The 27,980-nt window shown below is 37.3% G+C and overlaps 1 protein-coding gene across 7 annotated transcripts; it reads right to left on the bottom strand.

Annotated features, from left to right (window-relative positions):
* Positions 1-41: 41 nt before the first annotated feature.
* Positions 42-27,949, bottom strand: PCGF6 (polycomb group ring finger 6). Of its 7 annotated transcripts, XM_062579542.1 has the most exons (11): positions 27,380-27,948; positions 26,045-26,144; positions 24,525-24,621; positions 23,796-23,851; positions 22,560-22,619; positions 21,852-21,960; positions 17,896-17,923; positions 14,648-14,746; positions 9,013-9,099; positions 7,216-7,294; positions 42-1,725 (listed from the first exon to the last, which is right to left on the bottom strand). In XM_062579542.1, exons 1-10 carry the CDS (start codon positions 27,815-27,817, stop codon positions 7,253-7,255), a joined length of 1,116 nt encoding a protein of 371 aa, XP_062435526.1. In that variant the 5' UTR covers positions 27,818-27,948; the 3' UTR covers positions 42-1,725; positions 7,216-7,252. The 7 variants fall into 7 exon arrangements, 4 of the variants coding, with proteins under 4 accessions (XP_062435526.1, XP_062435525.1, XP_062435527.1 ...); XM_062579541.1 differs by lacking the exon at positions 7,216-7,294; XR_009958892.1 differs by lacking the exons at positions 42-1,725; positions 7,216-7,294 and adding an exon at positions 13,232-13,389 and having other exon boundaries at positions 9,022-9,099; positions 27,380-27,949.
* Positions 27,950-27,980: the final 31 nt, after the last annotated feature.

Genomic DNA, 27,980 nt, shown 5'->3' with positions numbered 1-27,980 from the left:
ACAGAAAGTAGTATGGAAATAAATGAGACCTGAATTTGAAATCAGCTAAAATAAACTTTATTTTACTGTTACAATATATAATCTCTTATCAACACAACTCACAAAGTGTTTACAAAATAATCTCATTTTCTGCTGCATTTTAAACACTACTTTTATACAAACTTTGAAAGTAAAATAGTAAATTGTGGTTACAAATGTTTTTGTTTTCCCTTTTTTTAGAAGCATCACAAAAATTACTTCAAGTGAACATCACCTTTTTTTTATATATATAGTGTCATCTTCGCAGGCAAACCCAAATATTTATTGAAAAGACCTGAGGAAGGATTCACGAAAACTTTCTTTTGACAGAGAACGCTGGTCTCCCTCTAGATTGACTGCATAGCAGTGAATATGACAGAGGGCAAGTGCATGCGAGTTAAATTAGGTGCTCTGAAACGCCTTGCAGAGGAATCCTCTCCCTTCCTCTATGCCAACCATAGAGGGAGCCTGGTCTCCCATGCCTAAAGGTAGCTTTCACGAATCCCCACATTTATGACCTGGTGTGCAGCAAGACCACAACATACAAAGTTCTGGTTCTTAATCCTGTGCACGAAGCTATGAGTCTTGAACAGAACAGGATTTTTAAATATTACAGTTTTCACAAAATTTAGTATTTTAATATGTTTAAACTAAATTTACCTAATACCTTCTTGTGAATGTGGGAGTAACAGGTGTATATTATGCTGCTCAACATCCTCATCCATAGTCTCTACAACAATGTATTAATATGCTTTAGAAAGACTGCAAGAGCTACCATTTTCACTGCTGCTAGAACGATCTGCTGAAATGAAAGAGGATCTGTGCTCTTGCCTGTCAAAATTGTTGACAGATTTTACATGACAGCAGAATCAGGCTGATAATGATTATTTTATATAGAGCAAACAGGTAGAAAGAAGCGCTACATTTTTAACTTTTTTTAAACATGCATAGTTTAACCAGCTGGCTCATTTCCAGTAAGACTACAAATACATGATCCACTATTTGGTTTAAGTCAAACTATCACCAAATATATTTGCAGTGCAAACAAAATTGTCTTTCTTGAAGAAAAACAATTAAATTTAATGCTACTTCTGAAAAAAAAACAATGCTTGTGATTTTCTACCTATTTTGGTCTGAATTTGGAAAATTCCCCTTTTCTCCCCAAATCACTTCTGAAGACAGATGATCACAGAACACTCTTTTTAGGGAAATGACTGTCTCCCCCACAGAAAACACTACACTGTTGACAGGATCATCCCTGAGAGTACCATTCCAGCTAGACACTTCAAAAGTATGCAATATCTCATAGCTTAGAGAAAAAAAGGCAGTTAACGCTGTGAGATCTTGGGGTTTTACAAAGTATTAAAAAAAATGCAGCAAGTCTGAGCATTTAAGTTCCCTGAGCTGAGTGAAATTTGAAGACAGTAATTTGTAATACTAACCATAGCAACATCTGTAGCTGTACTTATAGAAGCTGTAATTTTTACAGTGGTAAAGTAAGGTGTTAAATTACAAGTACATAGCAGTTAGTGGTGGTTTGTTTTACTTGCTTCCTGTCACTGGAAATAAGATGGCCTTCTTTGGTGAGAGACAGCACTGATGAAGCTCGATGACTTTGGATTGTTTCACCATCTGATATTCTAGCAATCTTTAAGTTACTGGTAGTGGTGCTAACACAAGGCCATAGTGCAGTACAAGTAAACCATCCTAGAGAGAAGAGAGAGAAACTGTATCATCATACTACTTTTTCATACCAGACAGTGAAGGAAGTACCTGACAGGAAAGATGGTCATTCTGTGGCAGGACCTCGGCTTCAACCTCATTCAGCATTTTATTCCACTCCCCTTCCATATGGCAAGTACAAATTTTGAAATATCAAAGCAGAGAAATATATTCCCCTCTCCTCTTTGAGATGGAGTTTTTTTGTTTGTTTTCTTTAAAAAAGGTAAAAATTGGTACTTGCTTTTGTTTTAAAGCTATAAGGGAGCTGTCTTCTATACATATAATAGGCTCCATTTACAACTCATGCTGCTTTTTATGAGATACTGAAAGACAGGAAAAAAAAATTTAACTAAATAGTTTTAGAAGGAACTGTCAAAAATCTGGTCTTCAACTCCAGTCACCAAAAGTTAAAAAGACACAGAAATGTAGTGCAGAAAAATGGGGAAGAAAAGACTTTGTTATCTGAGCATAAAATTTGAATCCCAACTTCTAATCTTAATTTCACTAAGTTCACTGATGGCTCTAGCAGATCACTTTTGCTTCTTACAACTAGGGTAAAAAAGATAGAAAAGCGACATGAAAGATCATATAAAAAGCAAAACTTTTTAGAATATGAAATCATTACATAATTATACGCCTACAAGTTAACCAGAGTCCTGAATACTTCAATAATATATAATTAATATAATTCTCTTACAGCAGTGTTGCTGATTGCTTCCTTACACAGAACAAGTTAAGGGAACTCATGCCAGCAGCTTACCATTTCTTCCTAATTCTGGATGCATAACTAAATTTCTTTTAATTCCTCTGCTATCAACAAAATCAATCCACACACAGCAAGTGATACTCCCTGTTTTCAGGGCATACCCCTGACTACGTGCCTTATATCATTTCATCCCAGCAGTATTTGTTCAGGGACTGTTGATTCAAGATTTGTGCCTGTAATGATTGAGGAGGAGAAAAGGTGCAAGGTTTCCTCAGACTGCCTCACACTCTTTTCCTGCTATTGCTTTTGTTTCTGCTCTGAAAGCAAGTTGAGGAATATAGTTATATTGATCCTGGGTAGGAACCGTCTTTTCCATTCAACAATATAACAGTCTTTTCCATAAACCTGAAGGATTTTTGCATACTTGAGTCTGAAATCACAGGCATACCTCTTTCATGAGTTTACTCTCTCTTTTTCCAGTGACAATTCTGGGATGTTTTTTGCTTTCCTGAGACACAATGTTCTCCCCATCCACTTCTTCTCCTAAAATAATGTCACTATACTGAAAAAGCCCAGACTAGTACTACACATTTATTAAGCAATGAATACAAAGGACAACCTCCCCTCCTCCCCGTCTTTTTTTTTTAAATTATGTCACGGCTCTCTCCTTCTGGAGACTGCTCCACTTAAGTTAATAGAACACCTTCACCTGCAAGACTGGATATTTCCTGTCTCACTACAGTCTGTTTTACTTATATCACTTGATTCACCTACAGCTGGTAAAAGGTCTAGCGCTCAGTTTGCTTCCACCTCCGAAACCTGTTCCCTCTGCTGATTCACTGGTTATCTGACCTGTTGCCTTAGACTCGTTTTTATGGACAGGCTTTAATAAATGTTAGAATTTCTACTGCATTTTTGTTTTGGTATTTTGATCTACTTGCATATAGGAGCTGAAATAGCATATGTTCCAGATAAATTACACAGTTCTGCACAAAGAATACAGCAGCACATTAAAAAAAAAAATCCTTACTTTGCCAACTCTATGGTATAAAAAAGTCATGGTAGAAAGTTCTACATCAGTCTCAATGTGTTCTGGAAAAACACCCTTTTTTAAAAAAAATGAATAGTTTGTTCTCTATGTAAAAAAATGTTGGCTGGTTGCAACAACTGCTTACAGAAGTCTCTGAATGATTTTGCATTGGAAGAAACCTAAAATTAAGGAATTGATCTCAAAAAGAATCAGCAGAACAGAATTTACTTTTCCATGCCATGCTCTTTTTCTTCCCTTGACAATTCTTTTCAGACTGTGCCTGTTAATACCTTCATTATCTGTCTGAAAGATGACCTCTTACTAGAAAAGCAGCTTTGTTTTGCCTGTAGTACCACAATGCTTTTTCAGCAAAAGAAAAAAAAAATCCCACACACCTAATAGCTGCTGAGTATAACTATTTAATCTGCCTTATAGTGTCCAGTTTCTTAGGTCTGTTTGGCAGCCTGGGAAATAAAGCTACTGTTTTGGAAAGAAAAATGTTGCAGCATGTTATCTGAGGAAAAAAAGAAAGTGGAACAGCTACTGGAGTTTTCAAATATGATGCACAGATTCATAACAAAGGAGATCAGATTTCCAAGAGCAATAACTTTGATTAACTTAGCCAGCATGCTCATTTAGGCTCAAAACTCAATCTGTGGCTATAGATACCGTCATTTACTTAAAGAAGAGATTTATATTCTAAGTCAGGAAAAGACAGCACCAAAGGAGGAGCCAACAAAAACAATAGTGATAATAAATAAAATTAAAATTTAAAGTCCTAAGAATAGCCATAGCAGTGTAGACCAAAAGCATATCTAGCCCAATGGTGAAAGCCTACATAAAAATATATGGAAAGGGCAAATATGCAGTGCTACCTTCCCAGAAAACTCTTTCAGCCTCCAAAGTTTTAAGTTTCTGAAACATCCGAGTAAGAGGTTGTAGTTTTGCATTTGGTGTATTCTGGCGAAATTTCTTCCATGAACTTACTTAATCACTCTTCAATCCAAGAACTTTTGACACCTACAAATCAAATCCAAAGGCCTTCCTAATTGACGTCAGTCGCATGTTCAAGACTGATGATCAGAACAAGGGATTAAAGCACAAGCCATGAGAAAATTGGGCCGAAGTATTCTTTTATAAGAACCTTCAAAAACAACCAGAAGGTCATGCTGAAAAATGAGTGGTGCATCACTATATTCATAGAAGGAGACTAAATACAGGCTGCAAAATATTATTTTTTATATATATATATTTTCTCTAACTCTACAGGTATGGTTGATACAAGCACTTCAGAGTAACAGCAAATATGCCCCATGAGTCTCTTGCAGCCATTTCACTTTCCCTTAAAGGATGCTTACAATGACAAACGAGGGCTTAGCATAGGGTAGGTGCCAACCAATCTTAACTTCAATGGACAGGAATGCAAGAAGTTATTTTATTCCTGTTTTATTAGAAGTTAGTGACCTGGCACTTTCTCTTTTCATCCCGTGAATTACTGGGAACCCACTGCTACTTCCAAAAAAATACCACGAAGAGGCAGGTGCCTTTATTTGTATCAGGCACTGAGCAAATGGGTAAAGTAGGATGACTATGTTGCAATGTGAAGACAGGATCGTGCTCATCCTCACTTCTCACTAAGAATAGATACTTCTGAGATGCTTATCAACCTCCTGGCACATAATATCCTGTTTTACCTTCACAAAGGTATACTTACTCCTTGTAGTTGTTGGTTATTTCAGTTGAGAGAATAAAACACATTTCAAGCTTCCTTTTTTGGAGAGCTGTGGTCAGTAATACTGTTTTTCATTATGGCAGAGTTTTGTAAAGGAAGATATATTTGCAAGAAAAAATGCTAAAAAATGCTCTTTTAAAGAATGAGTTTTCAAAGGGGCAACTTGTCAGTAGTACACTTAAAGAAATAACCTATCCACACAGGAAATACCACTTTTAAACCAAAAGCCAAACTGACTGCAATTACTTCTGTACCAAGACAAGCTGCAAGTTAATCCACTTACTCTGTAATTATTCATTTTTTAAAAAATATTATACATTTGTATACATGTTCAGCTGCCTTATCTGGATACTATTCTTAGGGGAAATCCAAACAGAGAATGAGCTCTTACTCAAATCAGGATAACTCAGATGTGCCCAAAAGAAAAGCAAAATGAAATATGACCCTTTCATAAAGCAAAACCCTCAAGTGTTCTTTGCCAGACATTTGTGAACTTGAGCGAACAAACTGTAAAGGATCTCACCTGCTACACTCAATTCTAAACTTTAGAGTGGAGCAGGTAAACAGAAACATCATAGTATGTATGTCCTTTGATGTTGTAAGAGCTGCAGCAACAAAGAGCGCCTCACTTCTCGAATTTAATAACCCCACAGAGCACACAACACTTCCATAACAGAGGTATGCTAAAAGGTCAGAGTAATTAAATTAGATCACAGATCTTCCTGAGCTAAAGCATCTCTTTAGCTCAGGAGATGCTAAAAGAATACAACGGCATTGGGTTACAAAAATATTAGAGTTACAAAGAGTAAAATTTGCAAGACCTCTGCCAAGAGCCAGCAACAAGGAAGCTACCCTTTTTAGCCTTTCCCATGTCTGCACTCATTATATCTGTCAGAGATGCAGAGCTCTCTGTGAGAAGGCCAATTTCAGACAGGTGAAAGTAACTAGCAGCCTGGATCATACTACATTCGTTCAGCAGAGGGGAGGGATGTAATGTAGAAAATAACTATCTGGGAATATCATTTAACAACAGGCTTCCTTCCTCAGCTACTTGATCAAATTCATATTTACAGACTGATCTAAATGCTTGGTAACAAAATTATTGAGTCTTTAAAATTTCTGTAACAGTCTGACTTCTCCTTGCAGTAAACTCCATAAGTTATATACACTGTTTCAAAAATCAAGCAAAGTCACTTCATTTTATACTAATTAATTACATCTGATATATATTGTCTGATTAAAAGAGCCAAAACATGTTACTATGTGACCAGGAAATTTATTTTCCCATCAGATCATGCTTGATCTTCCAACACTACTGGAAAGGCAGTAGTTACTCAGAACAGTTAAAAGCCCGCTAGCTTGCATCTGTAGGAGGCTTTAACTTACTGAAGATCTGAGGTATCATTACATACTATTACTCAGCAGAAAAGGCCAAAATCTTCACAAAACATCACTCTGAAAATTTAGAAGAATCATTTAGAAGGATGGAAAGTCCCTAAAGAATTAAAATGATCATGGCCCAGAAGAATCAAGTCGTTAACAAATTGTATGGCACTTATGTGGCACTGCTAGGACTAGCAAATTTAAAGAAATCCTTCTAGTGAAAGTGTTGCAAAGAATACATGTTAAAAGTAAAGCCTTTGGCAAACAAACTTATCTGCAGTTTTGAAATCAGTTTTCTCAGCCATCAGTAAGACTAACTGCTGACATGAACTTGCAAGTGAAAAATGCGATTCAGAAGTGTAGTTATTTTCATATTTTCATAAAATTCATGTAAATCAAAACTAGTGTTTATTTCTTTAAATGACTTTGTATTGCACAAGTAGCTACTGAAACTGTTCTCTTAGCACATAATATCTATAATAAACCTCAAAGAGGTAAATGATAATGACAGTTTTGAGAAGTGATTCTGCATCCTAGTGAATGCTGTTAGGGGCGTTCCAAGCTCCAACACTGGTTTGTTGAGGCTGGAAGGATACGATGGCACAAGATGTCTTAGGAGCTTACTATAAAATCCATCAAATGTCCCTGTGCAGTAGTTGTATCACTGGGCCAGGACAACCATTCCCCTCGTTGAATTTCGGGTCTGGGGAAGGGAGAGGAAAACAAACTCTTATCATTTGTGGACTTGGTCTTTCATGTCTGAAAACATTTTTCAAGATATTTGCATTAGAAATGCACCCTCTTATTTCTGAAGAATAATGCAAATTAAGAACATAGCACCTGAAGAAGTGTCACAATTACTTCAATATCACTAAAAGAACCGTGTTTTATTTGTAACATAGCTACTCTAACTCTTTGGCATCTTAACAGGTTTTGCAACGAAATAAAAAAAAAAAATAAATAAGGTTGAACTTCATCTTCAAAATTTTCAAAACACAGGACTTCAGAAAGGTAAAGACCTTTCTCTGTTTGCCCACTTTAATAGGCTTGCTAGAATTCATTACTAACCTACTGATTTTGTAGTAACAACATTTGATTTATCCCTGCAGAATGCATCTCAAGACTGTTCTATTCTTGGAGCTGCTGACTGATATTTAGTCACTAAACTTTAGTCACATAAACCTATTTCAGGGAAGAAATTAAGTCAATGTAGTATTCCTTAAAGTCTTTCCCCAATAATATTATTAATTCACGAAAAGCTTTTGTATGAGGATGAAGTTTAAAACCATCAGAATCATCCCCTTGATGTTTACTGAAGTTTTTAGTAGACAGTATTTCATCACCATGTTCATTGCTGCATTTATTTATAATCAGTTCATTGAGAAGTGAGTTGTTGAGGCTTTTCCTTCTCCCAATTTCTGCCCCTCATCCCCTGTAGAACCGCATTTTCAGTTTTTCTTTGTACTATTTGTAAGCAGCCAAGACTGCAGGCTTGACATTATTCTCTTTCACTGCAGAAACTGAAATGAAAGTTCGTAAGTCTCAAAGATTTTTAAGGTCTGTCAGCACTGCAGTAAAAGGCATGCACAGTATTTTGCCTGTGTGTGTGCAAGCAACTCAAGTGAACTAAGTTTGCAACTACTTTAGCCTTTATGCCAAGTCTTTAGATTGCTCTTCAAATATGATACAGCAAGAGTACCCTTCTCTAGTAAGATTTAGGTCAGTATCACATTAGACTTCCAGATTTTGATTAATACAGAGGTTACCATACATCATAGTTTACATCTATATCCTATTCTGCACTGGACAGGCTACCGTGTTGTTGCTGTTGCACTTCTAAAACAGTGTGACCCTTCCCACTACAAAACTACTTCCAAAGATTCCCAAGGAATTAAATAATGTTTAATTATTTGCAGAGCCAGCAGCAGCCATTAAGTTATCAACAAGAAATAGTTGGCTATACAGCCAGGCTGCTTTCAGGAGCTGTGTAATACACATGATTGTGTTCATTACTCTACATCTTTGGTTTGTGCTTTTACATGAAAGTTTGATTCTCTGACCTAGTCACAAGGCAAGTCTACTTGGGAAGCTTCAATCCTTTGATTTCATACAATGATACTATCACCAGGAAGGATGACAAGAAATGTTAATGGAAAGAAAGGCTGATATAATTTATTCCTGGCCTGATAACAACTTGTTTCAGAATAGAAAAAGCTCATATCCAGAACATCAACATCAAACAGTCAAGAATACTCTTAAAATGTGGTATACATCTCAACTCTGTTTACAAAGAACACTTTGTGCAAAACTGACAAGACTTTGTACGTCACTTTTTCAGACAAACTGGTGCTACCTGACAGCTTAGCAAAGAAGTGTTCTATTTTAAAACGCAAAACCAAGAGCAAAGGCTTCTCCACCTACCTGTATTGCACTCTCTCCTATGGCTCGACGAATTTCCCTCAATGTCTGGTAGTGCTCTAGTAGGTGATCACCACAGATTATGTCTACCTGTGAAAGAACACAAACATGGTCAAGAAGTTCAACCTATCCCTAGACTAGCAAAACAGTTTCTAAGCACTTTACATTTGGTATTTCACAAAGTAAATCCAGTGCTGGTGAGATGAGCGCTATTCTAGCATCTTGGACACTAAAGACTTTTCTATTTTTGCTTTCCAAATGCATTTAGCAGGCCCAGCACTAATGTCCTCCCCTGCCTACACCTTCCCAAGATAGAATCAAGGCTCACTTCTGGAACAGTTTAATATTTTTGTTGGAAAAAAAAGCTGTTTTGTAATGGCTGTGATAGATTCAATGGGAACTTAGATCATACACATCAAAATTCTCTCACAAACATCCAGTGCTGTTCATCAGCTCCGAAAAATGTTAAGTTATCTTGTGCTACTGGCAAGAAATTAAAGAGTGCTACCCTCAAACTTATCCTGAGTGACAAAACGCCTGTCTGCTTACTAAGACTGGTTTGGGAGAAATGGCTGAACAGAATAAAACAGTTCACTGCATGCTACTGTCAGCAAGCGTCTCACACAGCCCTTCTTCAAAATGCAGTCAGTGCTTCCGTGATACAAGTGAAGGGCAGGTTCAGCAATTCTAAGTAATGTCCTCCGCTGCAGCAAAACTATGTCAACGATGCCTGCAATTCTGGAGGAGTCACTTACATTAAGCAACTCTCCGCAAGAACAGTTATTTGGGGAAACGATAGCTAATTCAGAACTAGAGGTTCTGAAATTTTTGCCTTGATTATTGCGGACTATAGATTTCTTTACAAAATTACTATGGATTTACTAGGTGTCACCAAGAAACTGTGCCTACACAGTCACACTCTTCCACAATGCAGCTTAGTTATTTATAAGCAATTCCTAAGCAGAGAAATGAGAGGGCTCCCATCTGTGAATTAATTACAATGACCAAACTCTAATTTAGAGTTAAGAGCATTCACAATGAGTTGTCCTACAACTTTCTGCAAAGGACAAGTCTGCGCTTTGCCACTGCAGTAGCCAGGAAGCATACTGCAATATCATTACATATTCTCTTACATGGTTATATAGCTGCATCGCACTACAGGATACACCATTTTCTCCGCTTCAGCTATTCAGTTTGTCTGGATTTCTGCTTTTCTGCATACTCATCCACTCTTTTTCTCTTGTTCTTCATGAAAAAATTCAGAATTATGCCTCATGCTAGTTGACTTCATTCTGAGCCTCTAAGGAGCAGAATGCCTTCTCAGAACAACATGATTAGATTACTTCACTTAATTTGTAGTATGAGAACTATGCAAAATACTCCATCCCCTTTAGACTGAATTTTAAACAATGGTTCCAAAATTGGCAAAAGATATAAACTGCTTAGTATTACTTCTGCTTTTAGCTTTAGGAAGAAATCAGGATGTAAAAAATTCACCTGGACATAACATTAATTTTGATGAATTGCTGATACTAATAATGATTTTTTTTGGTTGACACCAATATTTGATATATTTAAAAAACAGAACCTGAAAGAAACAGGTATTTTTTTCTTTCTGAAAGCTGGCTACAGTTATTTCTCCTCTGATTCCCTTGCATTCTAGGCTATATAATTATTACTCTAGGAAGAGAGGCTTGCCTCCTATGCTTTCTGCTGATATGTGAGACTAATTACTTTGGGGTTATAAGCCTATAATTATTTATACCATAAGGTACTGAAAACTGCTTTTGTGTGTGGGCACGCACATGTGTGCATGCACACATATGTATTCTATACAAAAATAGAACCCCCTCCCCCACAAACTTTGCCTAATATAGGCTATAAAGACATTGTGGCAACTGCTGACCATCTTGCAATACAGAATCAGAATCCTTGTTTGGAAATACTCCATTGTTAACCCTACTGTCCTGGTTCCAAATGATAGTCATTAAAGATTCAATGTCTTCAAATAAATTATGGAGAACGTTTTTTTCACATCCACCTCCTTGGAGTGCTCTGAATACCAAATGCCTGATTTCCTCATTCTAGTACCACAGTTTGAATTTCTCCTTGGTAATTGTTATGCAAAAATTCACTCTGTAAGGACAAGAGAATAAAATACATAATGAAAAAAATGCTAGCTAAAGTATGGAAATCAGCTGCAAAGTATCTGTGTCACAGATATCCTTATGCCATAAAGAAATTAATATATTCTATGTACAAAAGAGGCACCATCACCACAAGTGATATAGATCTAGTATAGTCTCGGCTAACTGGTGAAATTAAAGCCAACTAGTACTGACAGCTAGTGAGATAGCAGCAAATAGAGTTTGACCTTCTGGTGAAAGGAAACATGAACGTGCAGCTACCAAATAACTCAGCCATACCTGACAAAATTCTTAGTAAAATAAAGAAGTCTTTCCATTATGTCATTTATTTTCATTAGGTGTCATGTTTGCTGCACACAAGAGCTATTTCTCTAAAAGCCATGATAACAGACAATTAGAAGTTAATATCAAGTAAAATGAAGATAAAATTGGAAATTCATATACAGGACATCCCATATAAGGCTCATCCCAAGGGTAAATTTGCCCCAGAAATCATTATTCTTCCATCCATAGTTTCTACGACAACTCATATTATCCAGGGAAGTGCAAACAAAATGAAATTTTAGAGGTCAGCCTGAGTATTTGGGCTAATTATCCTAAAGCTGGCAAAACCTTCTGTTTCTTTAGCTGCTATTTACTCTTCCAACATATCAGATGCATCTATCAGCAACTGCACAGTATGAGCACAGACTTGCTTCCAATCTTTCCCCGTAGGTTCCAGTCTCCATACATACTTTCAGGAATGCACAGCTGATTACAAAACATTTTTATCCCATAAACAACACTAATATATTCAGATCAGATGAGCTGCAAGTCTCTGCTTTGTGATTAAGGGATTATTTTGCTACCTCTGGCAAGAAATGATAACGTTGTTGCAGGATGATTCAAATGAAACAATATATCCCATTAATTTCTCTCCATTCTTAGGCAAAACACAAACTGTACAGATGTACATCAGATGTTGAAGCCAAGCTTCCCATGGGTTCCATACAAAATCGCCTCTATTTAGTTCAAATTGAATGTTACCTACTTAACTATGACTAGCAATCCTAAAAAGTCTCTCAAAAATCTCAACATTTCCCCTAAAACAAATTCCAACTAGAATATTCAAGACCTTCTAATTAGAAATATCTGTATACACACAGAAAATTCTTGTCCAAAGCACAGAGATCAAAACAAAGCATAACTGGTGTGTCAGTCAAACTCATAGATGAAAATAAACAAAGCCTTAACCTTTCAAATAAACTAGCAAATTTGAATCATAATCCATTTGCAAACTCAAATGCAAAAATCAGCAAACAATTTGAGGCTTTCAGACTCCAGACTAGAAAAAAAAGATAGCAGCTTCAAAACTGCCTTTGGATTTATATATACTGTCACACGTGAGTCAGAGATGGTTTATCATTTCACATTTTCATTAACCACAATCCACCTCACTTATGCAGGTTGATGAATAAGCTATGTACCCTTCACTTTTCCATTCTTTGTATTCTTTGTGCACCTGACTGACAATGTATTTCCCTAAATGCTTCTGTTTGTGCTGATCTATATTCATTTTTTTCCTTAGTTTAGTTTTACTGTCTGCATTTCATCAGCAATCCTTGGAAGCTGGAGTAAGACATGATTCACCAGTATTTTTAATCTTCAGTGACACATCTAACATCTCCTTCTCTCTCTACATCTTTACCAGCAAACTATCAGCTTCAGTTTTGCATACTACAATAAGATGACGACAGTTTGGTACATGTACTTCCTTGCTCTTAAGTCCTCACATGGCACAGAAATGATGAATCAGTATAGGAAAAAAATAATTCCTGCTTCATTTTCTTAATTCTCTGATCTTTCAAAAATAGGCCCGAATATACATACTGAAAACGTTCAATTTGTGGCCTGAAAAACTACATGTTTCTAGTGACCAAAGGAAAAAACAAGTAGAAAAAAGGATTAGTTAAACAAACAAACAAAAACAGATAAAAGATTTGACTGTAGAAGAATTGGAGCAGACTTAACACTTCTTTCAGTTTGGCCTTTTCTGTGTAAGCTCTGCCTGAGTTAGAATTAGCCAAGCATTGTACCTTATTACCTTACTCCGGAATAGTGTATTGGTTACTAGTAGAGATATGACATTTGGTCAGCATCTAGCAATATCATCTTGAGAAAGGAAGTCTGTAAAGTCATCAGTCATTTCTTAGATAAAATAACATTTCTTCATTACCAGTGGATTACTTCTTGGCTGGTGAAGTCCAAGCAGAAAGCAACAAAGGAGAAAACAATTTCTCAGGTAAACTCTATCAGACAATTTAAAAATTGCACAATCTGAAAGATATCCAAAACATAGGTCTAGCTTGATTTTGAGAGGTTAGCACCTGCGGTTTTCATTATGGATGCTCAGTGTTTCTGAAAATTGAGATTACAGTATAATGCTTAAGAAAACCTGGACAAATAAGACAATTTCTTCACCTCAAATAAGCCACAACACCATTAATGTAAAAGGTTTCCTTAGCCTCATTTGGAGAAAGTTTTTATTGGTTCATGATATTAAGTCATCACTACATGACAAAGAAGCTACAGAGACTCTTACCAGAGAAAAACAGTAAATGAAAATACATTACTTCTTCAGGATGGTGAACAATTTATATCTAATTTGTTCTGTAACCACAGAAGTGATAAGTAGCACGAGTGAAGACTCGTTAGTGGGGCCCACAATATTGCCTTAGAAAATTATCACTGTATGAAACAGCCTTAACTCCAAAGCCTTAGCTTCTATCATTTGTCTATTCTCATTAATAGCAGCTGTATTTTCCAATTATCAATAGTTCCAAGAATCATTTATATATTATGAAAATCCTGCAACAATCATAACTGAATGTTTGCTGGAACTTACTTAAGAGTTGAAAAGATGTTGACATCTAATTCCTATCAACTTTGCTGAGAAATGGGAGGTTAAATTATTTCGTTTCATATTCTGTTCCACCAAATTATAACCTGGAAGCATGTGCCTACATTTTGCATTCATAGCTTTCATTTCAACACTTCCAACCCAAATAACATCATCCTCTCTTATCCTTCTCCTCACTGTTTTGCTTCCTTCAACATTCAATTTAATTTTACTATTATTCAGCTCTTATCTCAGTCTATGCCTTCATATGCTTCCACACTTTCCTGTCTATATGCTTTGTTTTCTATGCTTTTGGATTTCACCTGCTGAAACGTTGCCTGACACTTCAGAAATTCTTTATAATTCTTCTTTATTCATATACAGAAATTAAACATATTACAAGTGAATTGGGAGAGTTATTCTTTGTGGATCACAACATTCAAGAGCACACAGCATTGAATCATATTACTTTTAGCTTCTGATGGATAAGCATTCTATCAGAAGCATATGTACTACATTGACCACAGTGAACTCAGAAGAGCCAAATACATCATTCAGTTAACATGAAGAAAAGCCCTCACTCTATGAGAAGCTTATCAGCTTTATGGCTTACCTGACAAGCAGGATCAAGATCCATTTTTCTTCTCAGAAATTTCTCCACGTGTCCAATGGTTGCCTCCCCTGAAACACGCACAAACTTCTTTTCCAAAGGCTGCAAAGAATAAACAGTAGATTTTAAGATACTGCACGTTTCCAGCCATCATCCCCCCACAAACCCCAAAATGCTACAACAGGTCCAACTTAACAGATGAAGATAACTTAAAAATTTGACCCTTCTCTTATCTACTACCCAATGACCTATAGGAAAGGGACTAAATACGAATTAATTAGACTCTGGGTTCAAACTTTCTGCTTAAAAATAACCTGCTTGACTTCAGTCTTTTTTCACTACTGAAGTACTGAAGAGTAAGATTTACTATTAAATCAGCACTAGCAATCAGTATCACACAGAATTTTAAGAACTTTTATTTCAGAAAATAAAACCACTTATTCAGGGGCACATTAGAGAGATTTTCTAAAATCTGCTTTTTCTTCCCAAATCACACTTGCGTGTCAAACATGAATTCAGAAAATAAAACCATGTCACTCTAATGCATGGAGCTTTGAAGTTCTTTAGCATTCCAGAAGTACTATGGATTGAGCTGGTATCAACTTAATCCATGAAATTCCAGAATCACTTAAAATATGCTACCGCGTAGAACACATGGGCAAGATTGATCTGAAATATTATCATATTTTTTCCTATTATTTTCATAGTGAGAACTACAGTAACAAAACATCTATTACATCAACCTCAACGATTTTAATGTTTTTTCTCTTACATAGATAAAACTGTAAACAGCTGACTGGTGATATGGGTGACTAAGAGAAGAAGCACAGAGGTAGAGCAGATGATTGCAACCCATATTAACAGATTTTGAATAGTTAGGATTTGCTATCCAGCCTCACCACATTCTTTCCCATTTGAAACAGGGTCAGAGTCTACCCTTCAATTAAATCATGAGTGCACATATATACCAATAATAACTGTGGTTTTGGAAGAACAATCTGATTGATATACTTAAGAGCTAGAAACATCAGCCAGACTTGATCTGGGGACCCACGCTACTACAAGTTTGGTGATGATACGTGTATGCTTGCTGCATGCCTTTCAACCCCTCTCTCAGCCCCTGCCATAAAAGCTGAAAGCCCTCTTAAATATGAAGTACAATGTCTAGTTTAGACAAATAAGATAGATAAACAGATGAGGAAAGAACAATACGAAGAAGAGATCAGGGTAAGTTTTGTGAGAACTGGATATTAAAAGAGGGATTTGCAAGGCTGATGAATACACTTCCTGGACATCGAGAAAGCATGAAGATTAAGGAAAGAAAAAGGCAGTAGAATTAAGATACTACAAAGAATTTTAAAATGGTGTAGAAAAATAGCAGTTAAGATTTTAAAAAGTTGTAGTATTTCTTAAAAATCTCCCAAATCTAAATACATACACATGCTGAATGGCACTTTAGTTCATGGATAAACCTACCATACTGGTAAGACTATTTGCAGTAAAGAACTATATTCGCTGTGAGTAAAGTTAGACAGCCTTTCATCTTCAACATGCTCAGAACACTAGAGTTAAAGTAAGCAGGACAGTACTTATGACTTAAAAGGGATACACATTCAAAAAAAATCCCTTTCCTAAATCATAAAACACTCCTTAATGATGTTAAGCTAAGCTTGCTTGTTTTTTTAAGACAAAACAATTCCCTATGGAATAGTATACACCTTAAAAAAAATTGAAGAAGTAAGTGTTAGCACAAACATCTTTAATATTAGAAAACAAAAGTTAATATGCTGGTTGAACAACCCTACAGTCATTCTTATTGGGCCCAGGATAAATAAGATACAAAACATACTGTAAAGAAGTAAAGTATGAGACAAGAAGGATGTGAGGCAATATAAAGTGAAGAAGCCAAATAAAAATGTGTGAAAGGTAAGGGGAAATAGAAGAGAAAAAAATGCCAGAAGAGAAAAACAAATGAATAAGAAAACTGAATGGGTACATTTTCAGGAACATTGCTTCCCTTCTACAGGTTAATCTCCAAAACTGTACTCATAATCCAGCTCATGTGGAAAATAGTCTTATTTCTGTATTTTTGAATTTTGTTTGAAATTGCATGCTACGCTCTGCCATAACGTGATTACTGTTATAAATAGCGTAAGTAACTGAAATCATACTGAACTGTTCAGATTTGTGCCTGAAAATACATTGATCAGAAATCAATTCTGCTGGAAATATAAAGGAATTTAATAAAATGGAACAATTTAGACAATACATGCTTAAGTTAGTAAAACATTTTTTGCTCAAATTCTTAAACAGTAAAACTGGAGTTTCTCTGCTAACTAAATCAATTTAAGTGTCTCTTACACTCCACTATTCTATGCCTTTCTGTATATTTTTATTCCTACAATTTCAATACAATGAAAGATTAAGCGCAATATATACTATGTAATTTTAAATTATATCTCCTTGTCTCTAAATAGTCTGTTTTCTAAATGTTTAGCAAAATAGTGAAATGACATCCTCTGAACATCTGTAATTAGAGACTATGAAATCATGAAGGCAGCAAACAATGTGCAGTTTCCCTACAAATTTGTACTGATTCAGCTCAGTAAGGAGATTTATATTGGAGTAAGAGCCACACTCTTTAGCAAGGATGAGGAATGTCATTTTTGTTCAGCTGAATAGCCACCATTCACGCAATGAATGTTGTTAACAAAGAGATCAAGAGAAGAATAAATTTATTGCTGGATAAGGAAGACTACTATGAGGGCTAGGAAAATAATATATAATTATTTTTGTTGTATTTTTAAATACACCTGATTTTATTATACCATTGTTATACCTCAGGCTACACTTCCTCAGTACAACAGAAACAAGTGTTTCACTACAATCAGACAACCTTCTTCAAAACCAGTTTTTTAGACAATGACTATTCCCTTCCATTGGATTCCAAGAAAAGCCACACTATTGCCTCTCCTGGAGGGAGATGCAGGAATAACAAGCTAGAAACACCTTGTTGAGATTTTATTAGTATCATTCCCATTCTCCCATGAAAAATTTAATTTCCTAATTTCTAATCTCTTCCTACTCCATGATGTTACACAGTGATAGATTCAAAAGAACACTGTAATCCAGGATTGGTTACTACTATGCTGGTTAAAAGTTCAGGTTGCACTCAGTGCAAGAAAAACAAAGATAAACTAAAGACATTCAAATTACACATATTTTTGAAGTAAATCATGTAAATCATGCACCTTAAAATTCCCTGTGCCTTCGTTAGCTCTGAAAAACAAGAGAAGAGTAAACACAATCAATATTGCTAAGGTAAACAGTTATTAATACCCTTCAAACTCTTAAATTAGTGAGTCACTATTATAATAAAGAGCCTGGCATATTAAACTTATTTTTTTAAACCAGGCTCTTCTTGTAATTAAAATCGAGAAACGAAATAATAGCAGACTGAATTTATATATCTTTTTCTCCTACTCTTTATTTGGAACCCCCTTTCACTCTTGTGAAGTCAGCTACTTATGACTTTAAAGTCTGCTTCATGCAATGGAAAAAAAGCAACAAAACATAGCCTAACGTCACATTTTATATACAGTGTAACATTCATTTCCATAGGACTATATTGCGCTATTAATGCTGTTTAGGTATCCATAGTTCACTGTCCTCGATATTTGAAACTTTAACAGACAGTACCTAGAAGTTGCTGACAGAACATATCCAATCACTGCAGGGACTTCCTGGCCCAAATGTCAACCTTCTGGACTATTTATATCACAGTATTAATGCTAATGCTCTCTAGGAACTTAGGAAGGTAGCAGATGCTTCTTTGGAAGGTGAAACATACACAAAGGTGGCAAAAGATCAAATTCCCAGGTGGCTTTAATGGAGGCTTTAATTCGTTGATTTGTACAGTCTGTGCATGAAAACTAGTGATTATATACTGATGTACAAAATGGGGAACACTGAATATAGAAAAATTTCTCCAGGAATTATCCCCAGTTCACAACATCTCACTATTCCTGCATTCCATTAGCGAGGGCGTATGTACGAGAGAAATGAAATGTAATAACTCACTGTACTGGAGGAGGTAAAAATCAAGTATCATTCTATATTCTACTGACCATTTTATACAGAAGGAAAAATCTAATGTTTGTGGAGATCACGCATTAGAATGACACTTCAGGTTACAAAATTTATGTATCTCTATCTCTAAAATATGTACCTGCCATGAGATAGGGTTAAGTAAAACTATCATCAATTTCTGCTGCTGAAATTTAAAGCTATCAAGAAACAAAGGCAGAAAAGCTTTTCCACCTCAGCATTTTCTTTGATATAATTCCATTGCCACGGGAAAGCTTTAACCATTTAGTATACTGTAGAGACACGATACAGACAATTGAAAACAAACTTTCAGAGTAAAAATTTCTGCTGAATGGTCCAATCTGTTTTCACACACGGACACATACAGGTATACTTCTTCTGAAATCTAAATTTCCTGACATCTCCCTCTTGCTCTGATAAAAGAAAAATATACCTGCTGAGAATCACACAGGAAGAAAAAGCAACCAGGAGCCTTTAGCAGGAGAAATCATAAAAAAAAGTATCCTCACTACAAGGAATTCAAACTGTACCTATTCCTTCAGACAAAATAGCCTCATGAAACTGTTCATAGAGTCACTAAGAAACAATGTTTTAACACGAAAAGGACACAATTGGAACAAAAATCTCATTTCAGATTTTAAAGTGATTTTACGATGTAAAGGCAATTTATCATGGACAAAGACATAGGGCTCTTGGTATAAGCATTTTCGAATGTTCTTTCGCTGCCTGGGCTCCTCTCTGCCATCTACTGGCCCAACACAGCACTGTCTGGTACCCATCACAGGACTCAAAAACAGTATGTCTTAAACTGCATCTGGGCCCTGAGTTAATGAGATTCCACCACAGCTGAGGCAACAAGATAACTGCATTTACAGCGAGAGGTTTCAGTCAAAGCATTTTACCTTATGTCTGTGTACATCCGCTTGCTCGCATTATATCCAACTGAGCAACAATCATATGCCTGAGCACCAGGTCACTGGGATTCTGCATTAATTACATCATGAATTTTACACTGCATTCATTAAGGGAGAAAAACTTGTCTACAAATTAAAAGTTATTTAAATTTGAAGCGTTCACTGAACAGAATAGACAATGGTCATTCACTGAACAGCTATATAATGTCTTGTTTTTTCCCCTTGCTCGCTATGTGACTATGGTGCTATTTATGACAACTCTGTCCTTGCAGCAAAAGCTGTAAGTTTCCTTAGTGGTCTCATACAAATGAATATATTTGCATACTGCCCTATTTAGCAGAATGGCAGTATCGTATCTTGTTTAGAAAGAGGAGATCAAGACAGAGATTGTGCCAGAATGTTACCAAGAGCTGTATATGCCCCATTTAAGGCATCTAAAGTGAGTTCCAAATGTTTCACATGCACTTGTGAGCATTTAGTATTTCTGCGTGAAGAACAACGAAATTAAGTCAGGTGTATAGATTCACCTGGAAACTCTGTAGCACAGGTGGGGTTGGACCTAGTCCTCTACTGGTTTAGCTTTAAGACCTTTTCTTCTCTTCTTGCAATCCTACACCTCATCCACTTAAAAAAAAATAAAGAAAAAAAAAAACTACATGACCAAAATTGATCTACAGAGAAAGTCTGTTCTGTATTCTAAGTGGGGCACAATGGAATAAAGACTAAGTCATTATGTCTACAAGAAGTGAGGTTCAATCAGGATGGCAGGCGTTGCTGCTAGAATTTCACAATATTTCAGTGCTTGACTTAATAATCGTAACAAATTATTACACAAATGATGTATACTCAAGTTCTCCAAACAATTTGTTCAGACAAAATCAGGCCAAAAGCAGGCACAATCTGGGTAAAAGGGTACAAGTTGCACAACAGTCAAGCTGCTCCCTCCTGTACAAAATGAGGCTCCACTGTGTGTAGCAATCAAAGTGGTTATAGATTGCCCACGCTCTTGCCCATGCTCCCCTTTCTCAATCACTCTCCTCTAAATCTGCACTCGGACAAAGCAGTGCAGTTTCTCCTTCCTGTGTTCCTGAAAACAGCTCAAATATTTGGGCAGGAATTTCCCTCTCACAATTTATATCTAAAGGTGATTCCTGACACAAAAGCTTCAGCCTAGCTGTTTAAAGTCAGGGAACCTATCAGACAAATTTAATAGCAGATTGTATTATTAGCCCCATCTATAATATTTAGAGGAATGCTGCTCTTGCTGCCCAGGTTTTCTAGCTTGCTTTGGTCAGATAATTTATAGGAAGCAAGGTTTATTCTGAATTTATCAAACCGCCACTGTTGTGTTTGCCAAATTCCTTCTCGGCATCAAGTTTGTAACGTATTGTTAAAGATGCTCTTAAGCCCCAAGCCTTGGAAGCTGGCATTGTAAGAAGGTATCTCTCCTGCTGAAGAAGCAACAGGGCTGCATGCATGCTGTTTCTAAGCACTGGTGATATCTGGCCATTATAAATGACCTATACTGCTCAGCAAAGCAGGACTAGTTATAAGACTCTCCCAGGCATACAGTATCAGAGTGACACTATATACTGTAATTTTGACTAAATGCATTCCAATCACTTATCTTCACGTGCTGTATCCTGAGGAAACTGCACTGAACAAAACATTAATACTCCAATCACGGTGAATTCAATGCAGTTTCCTTGCTTTCCTTCCCCCAGTTCTGAAGTGCAACAGCTCATCTTCCTGGTGAGTTATCTTTAGACTATAGTATTTTCTCGTTAGAGCCTCCTAGTCACCTAAGTGAGTCCTGGCAGAGTTAGCATTAGCAGTACTGCCACTTCCAGGGATTAATGGTGTGTAGGACAGGCAGATCCCACTGTCACTCAGTTTGTTGAAATTAAACTGCTTTGTCAAAAGCAAATAAAATGCAGGTAAGTTTTAAAATTCTAACCTTTCAAGAAGCTATTTTCATAGAAAAATACCTTAAATGTTTAACTGTACATCTAGCCATGCATTGCTGACTGCCACTAATGCAACAGCAAGTTTACACTGCTCCCCTACCTGCTATTCAAGATGGAGGAAACACACATTTAGTGATACCGTGGAGTCAGTAACGGTCTAACACACACAAGCAGCATCCTCTCATCAGGCATCTGCTCTTACATTCACCCACAACTCACCCAATGAACTCCAGAAGTATGGAGATATCAAGTTCTGGTGGGATCCGGAACACGGAGCCCAGAACTTTTCGAGGTCTTCCTCTGCTGACTGGAACTGGCTGGGGGACAGCTAAAATATCCAAATAGTTGGAATGCAAACACAACTTGAAGTAAGAACAGCATAAGATGCTAACATACACCAAGCAAAACAGATGAGCTCAAAGAAAAAGTGCCCGTGCAATTCGTCTTAATTTTGTCACCAAATCAGCACTTTACTCATTGCATTCTGTGCATCTGAACCACTAGCATTTTCTTAGCATTCAGCATGGCATCTCTTCAAACAGCTGTTTGTTTGAAGCAAAAACAGTTAAGACAAGCCCTCACCTGCTAATGGACTCTAAAGTTCTTATTTTTACTCTCTTTTACTTTCTATTATTTATTAAGGCAAGAAAGTTAAAATAATGCTCATTTGATAAACATTTTCCTTGCTCCAGGCAGAGTAACTTCTGTAACTAAAAATAATGAAATCCAAACACATTCTGGTTTCAAATGCTGTCAGTGTTATTCTGTATTTTTGTAACTTGAATACTGTGACAAATCACAGTGATCAACAACAAATAATCCTATTTCTTCAGCTGTGAACTAGTATTACAAGGGAAGACATTAGGATTTAACGCTATAGCAAATATCTCCTTAACAGTGTCCTCCTCTAAAGTGATTAGAGCTCACCTGGTTTGGGAACTTCTAGTCCTCTTTCTTTATAGAAGTCATGCATTTGTTTTTTCTCTCCTGGGAAAACACAACACAGAACAGACTGGAATATTATAGAGGCTGAGAATAGCCATATAGTTTCCCACAGTCAGAACAATTCTGGCTAACACGAGTAAAGGCATTTAAAGTATTTCCTATATCATATAATCACTAGTATTCCCTATGATGTTGGGTTGCTTAAGATACCTATACTAAGATTTTGTTAATAAAAACTGGAGGTGGGAAAAAACAGCCATAAAGCACAATGAGCAAGTTATAAAAACAGCATCCTTCCATCCATCTGATTGTCAAGATTCCATTTCTCTGAGTGTGTGTGTATGTATACACACTACATATTTTCATACACATGTATACATACACACACACACATGTATATTGCACATATATAACTGCACAAACACACAGGCTCTTGATATATTGATCTAAATACAGTCCGCTAGGCATGTGTCTTTCACTCAGTTCACCCTAGCGGACTGTGCAGCACTACCAGATTCATTGCCTCCTCAAGTTCAAAAGAATTGTCATGTGACAGTGAACATACCCAGCAAAACAGAAAAAGAAACATGCCAGTGAGAGAAAAATAAAATCATCTGAGAGAATCAAGTAGTCCTAGCAACTTTTTGCAAAGGAGAAAAATAAACTATGATGATTAGACAGAATGACATTTACTGTACACATACAAAAACATAGGACATGATACTGGAATATTATCCTGATGTTTTTCTGGAAACAGCGAAATGTTTATTCATGAGACAAAAGAGTAAAACAAAACACCTCTAACACAAAGATTGCTTTGTCCAATAGCAGATCTGGAACAAGACTTTCAAAAATATCAATATAAATTTAACTTCAGTATCACTATTATTTCATTGTAATGATAAAAAATTAAAAAAAAATGATCACCAATATATTGCACAAATATTTATATGTCTGGTGTACATGTAACCACATATTATAGCATCTTAGCAGTCAGAAAATTGCTAGCTTTTAGTAGCTGGATTAGTAGTTTAATGGATTTAGTAGCTAATCCATTAAGATTCATACTCAAGTTCCACCATATCTCCTAGTTTTATGAAGAAAACATTACAAAATTATTTTAAGGAGTCCAGGGTAGAACTGGAGCTTTGAATTATTCTTTTTTCTATTCCATCTTTCCAGTATTTAGATGGTAATAAGATAAAGAAAGGGACTTACTTTCCTCCAAATTCACAACTAATTTATATACTATGTCTTGCAACTGCCGGTCCAGTCTATAAAACAGGAAAAACACGGAAGTGAGTATCCTTCAATTTTTGAAGTGTGAAGTACTTAAGTCACTAAAAAGCTAGCAAAAATGCATAGACAATTTTGGTGCAATACACAATCTTTTACATTACATCATAACAAAGCTGCCAAATACACTGTTGAAACAAGTGATAGATGGAGTTGCTGATCTGTCTTCCCATATTCAGATCTTGATAACAGAGCTCCAATAATAGAAGCCACATAGAGAAGGGGGGAAAAAACCTTCAGAAACAGTTAAAGAAACTAATACACTTGTTACTAACTCTGAAAATAGAATACTATGCAAACAAAGGTTTTTTTTTTATAGGCAATGAAAGCAAACAGTTAAGATTTAGTTTCACCTCTAATACTGGGCAAATGCATAAAAATATACCATGAGGTGCAGAGGAAAAATGCTAGAAAACATCAGAAACTAGAGAAAAGAAGAAACTGAGTAATTATATTCTCATTGTGGAAACTATATGAAGCTTATATAAACAAAGAACGTGATGCATTTCTTGTAACTGATCCGACACTTGAAATAGGAAAACATTACAAGTCTGTAAAACAAAACCAAAAAACCCTGAAAGAACACATTTAAAGTGAACAGTAGAACTTTACAACAAAAATTACATCTATAAAATGGCACGAACTTATTACCTGATATTATAAAGGGGCTGTGTCTGATGTACAACAATATTGCATTTTGGACATCTGTTGCTATAGTAGAAGTGTCTCACTATACAGCTTTTACAGACTGTAAAGAAAAAAATCATAAAAGTCACATGTCCTTTATACAACAGCATCTGTTTATACAAGAGGAGAAATTACATACAGACTAACCACATAAAGGGTGCTTGAGACAAAATTAAGTCAATCCTTTAAGAACACTCTAAAACCCAAGCAAGCCACAGCCCTTGCTGTACAGGATACAGCACTCTTCAGTATTTATAAGTCAAAATATCCTACTGATTTATGCAAAGGAAGATGTTAAATATTATAACTGTGCTATCCAGAACAGAAGTAGAACTACGTGAACAGAATAACATCTGCTGCAGACAAAAGTTTGTTGAAAGACACTGCACAAGCAGTTTCTGTAGAAAAACTAAGGTAAGAAATTATAATTCTGCCTTTCCATTGTATTTTATGCCTATTCTAAGAATTAGAAAGGAAAGCTAACAAGTAAGGATATCCGAAATAAGTAACTTACTATCCTATCAGCTCCATATTAGCTTGGTCACTTCAAACTCTCCCAGACCACTTCGTAGAAAACTTCAAAGATATCAAACAGTAGCACATTAAAAAAAAAAAAAAAAGAAAGGGGGGGGGGGAAAGCTCTCCTGATTACTAACTGTTCTTTTTCCTAAATTACAAACTACAATTGAAAATTATGTGGTACATATCAACTCATTAAAGGAAAACAACAAAATCAGGCAGAAAAAAAATCAGACTTTGTAAACTGTTAGTGACTGGAAGCACCAAGGAGCAGAGATTCTCGAACTCAGGTGGAAACATGGTTTAAAGAGTCAGCTTCACAGAAAAGGATTTAATACCTTTAGGAAAAAACAGCAGTTCTATCAATAATGGAAAAAAATGTTATTACAACACAAAGACTGAGAGGAAAATAACAAAACAAAAACACAGAAATTGTTTCTTGATTATCCAGCTATAAATCAGGTTATGGATTTACTGCTCTGTGGATGCATATAATTGTTTCCACATCTGAAACTGGTATTTCCACATAGCCATGTCTTTGATTTTGTGAACTTATCAGTTCACATCAGCAACAGTATAGAAAACTCTCCAGACCATTATGAGCAGTGCTACTCAGTTTTTGTTTCTCAGTTGCACACACATTACGAATTCTTAGAGCCCTGCTTTAAGAATGCATGTAATAGCTCTGTGTTTTTATTATTTATTTATTTCACTTGGGCCACATTTGTCTTTCTTCCTCTCTTTACTGGAGAAACTGATCTGACAAGATTATTATTTCAGATTTTCTGATGCTTAAGATATTCATGACTATATTCTCTCAAGGAACAATATGACCACAATGCAAGCTCACTTTGAAGAGGCAAGTACCTTTGTGAAGCCACAAAGGTCTCATCAAGAACAACCAAACTGCTGTTTTTTATTTAAATTCACATCTGAATTCTTAAAATGAAAATACTAGTACTTACAGGTGTGCAGACACTCTGTAATAGTTGTGGCATCAATAAAGTAACCTTTGCAGATGGAACACAGGATGTAAGGGGTCAACTCGGAGAGGTTTATCATGCGCTACAAACCAGAACAATTGATACAAGTTTGAATATACAGAATAAGCCAAGAAATTTCCTGATTCTTGCCTCCGAAATATCACAACCTCAGACCATATTAAAGATGAAAAAGAATCTAAGTCAACATGCTGCAGAAATAGGTTTTCATAAGAGATCAAACATTCCTCAGATAAAAGTTATTTTTCTAAAGACTTTCACCCGCTTTTCTGGGTTGACCTTTTTGTGAATGGTAATCTAACTTATTTATGAATCACATCTGAAAAGCAAACCACAAACAGCTCTCTTGGGAACAGATCCATCAAATATCAAAAAATCAGCTTGAAGTGGCTACCAATAGCAAACAAAATCGTTATTTGAAGAGTGCTCAGCAAGTATGGGCCCTCAATCAAAAAGCAGAACTAGTTCTGTTTCTTGTTTCAATACACAGCGTTCACAGAAATACATACTGAAACAAGGACTGCTTTGAATTCTGATAAATAAGTACATTTACCAGGAAAGCATACAATGACTTTCACAAGAATTTTTCTATCAGAAGTCTATTGCTTCGAATAAGAACAAATTTATTCCATAGAAATGGCTTTCACTCTGAGGTTCGCGGATATTTGCTACCTGAGAAGGGTAACCTTTTTTTTTTTTTTCACGTTTCCTCTAGTCTTATAGCCAGACTGAGGAGCTTTCTTTCCCTCCATCATGCCGTTCATAATTCATACTGCCCACGTGCCACTGCTTACCACCGTCCCAGCTGGCCAACGGCTTGCACAGATTTCACTGCAAATTAAACTGATAAAATGAACTTGGGCAATAGAAATAACGATGAAAAGCATATTACAAGAAGGCTTAAGTTGCCAAAGCAAGGGTTGAAATTTGCACGGGGGAGTTTTCTGGAGTACCTAAAAGCGTGTCAAGTCTGAGCACGCTACTTTGCGGGTCCAGCCTGCGAACCAAACACTTCTGGAAACGCCGCCGTGGTTTTAAGCTGCTACGTTTCGAGCCGGACGACGTCTCCGAGGCAGCGCACGCTGCCCACCCTGCTGCTGCCAGCACGTCGCTCCCTCCCGCCCCCCCAGCGCGGCGCGGCGCGGCCCGGCCCGGCCATGGCGGCAGCGGGAAGCGCGCGCCGCCGCCTCGAGCCGCACGCGCCCCCGGCGGCGCGGGGCACGCCGGGAGCGGGGCCTGGCGCGCGGCGCGACCGTTGGGCGCCGCCGCCTCAGCGCTCCCCCCCCCTCCCCCCGTTACCTCCCGGTCGTCGTCCGAGTCGAGCTCCCCGTCGTCCGTCCCGAAGGGAGGCCCGGCGCCCCCCTCCAGCTCCTCTTCCTCCAGCTCCTCTTCCTCGTCGTCTTCGTCGTCGTCCTCGTCGCCGCTGGAGTCCGAGCGGCTCCGCTCGAACTCGAAGGGGAGGGAGCGCGACCCCGAGCAGCTGGGGGCCCCCTCCATCTCCTGATCCTCGTCGGCCGGGCCGGGGTCGGGGTCGGCGCCGACCCCGGCGCCGCCCGACAGCCCAGAGACCGCAGAGCCGACATCCAGCTCCGCGTCCATGGCTCGGGGTGGGGGCGGGAACCGGGACAACCGCGGCACCGGCTGCGAGCCGCCCACGGCGAGCGACGACAACTGCAACCCGCCGGGGCGCGCTGGAACCTGTAGTTTAAACGGGCACGTGACCAGGCTGCTGCGCATGCGCCCAGGGCCCCTTTAAAAAAAAAAAAGGAGGGGGCGCGGGGGGACCCCAAACCTGCGCGTATCTCGCGTTCGTGTGCTGGAGCTCGTACAGGCCTCGCGCAAGCCCTCACCGCCCGCGCTGCCGTAAACCGCTCCCGGCAGCGTCGCAAAAAGAAGCCGC

Source organism: Rhea pennata, chromosome 7 (genome assembly GCF_028389875.1).
Source record: "Rhea pennata isolate bPtePen1 chromosome 7, bPtePen1.pri, whole genome shotgun sequence".
NCBI classification, from domain to species: domain Eukaryota; kingdom Metazoa; phylum Chordata; class Aves; order Rheiformes; family Rheidae; genus Rhea; species Rhea pennata.
The sequence above is the reverse complement of the archived record's forward strand: the minus strand, read 5'-3'. Positions and strand labels throughout refer to the sequence as shown.

Excerpts from the sequence above, each read along its gene's own strand:
- PCGF6 (XM_062579541.1), bottom strand. The coding sequence starts at position 27,817 with ATGCGCAGCAGCCTGGTCACGTGCCCGTTTAAACTACAGGTTCCAGCG. Across the intron at positions 26,145-27,379 it reads ACTCGGACGACGACCGGGAG|CGCATGATAAACCTCTCCGA; the intron begins GTAACGGGGGGA and ends TCTGGTTTGTAG. Across the intron at positions 14,747-17,895 it reads AAGGCACAGGGAATTTTAAG|CCTTTGGAAAAGAAGTTTGT; the intron begins GTGCATGATTTA and ends TATTCTTTGCAG.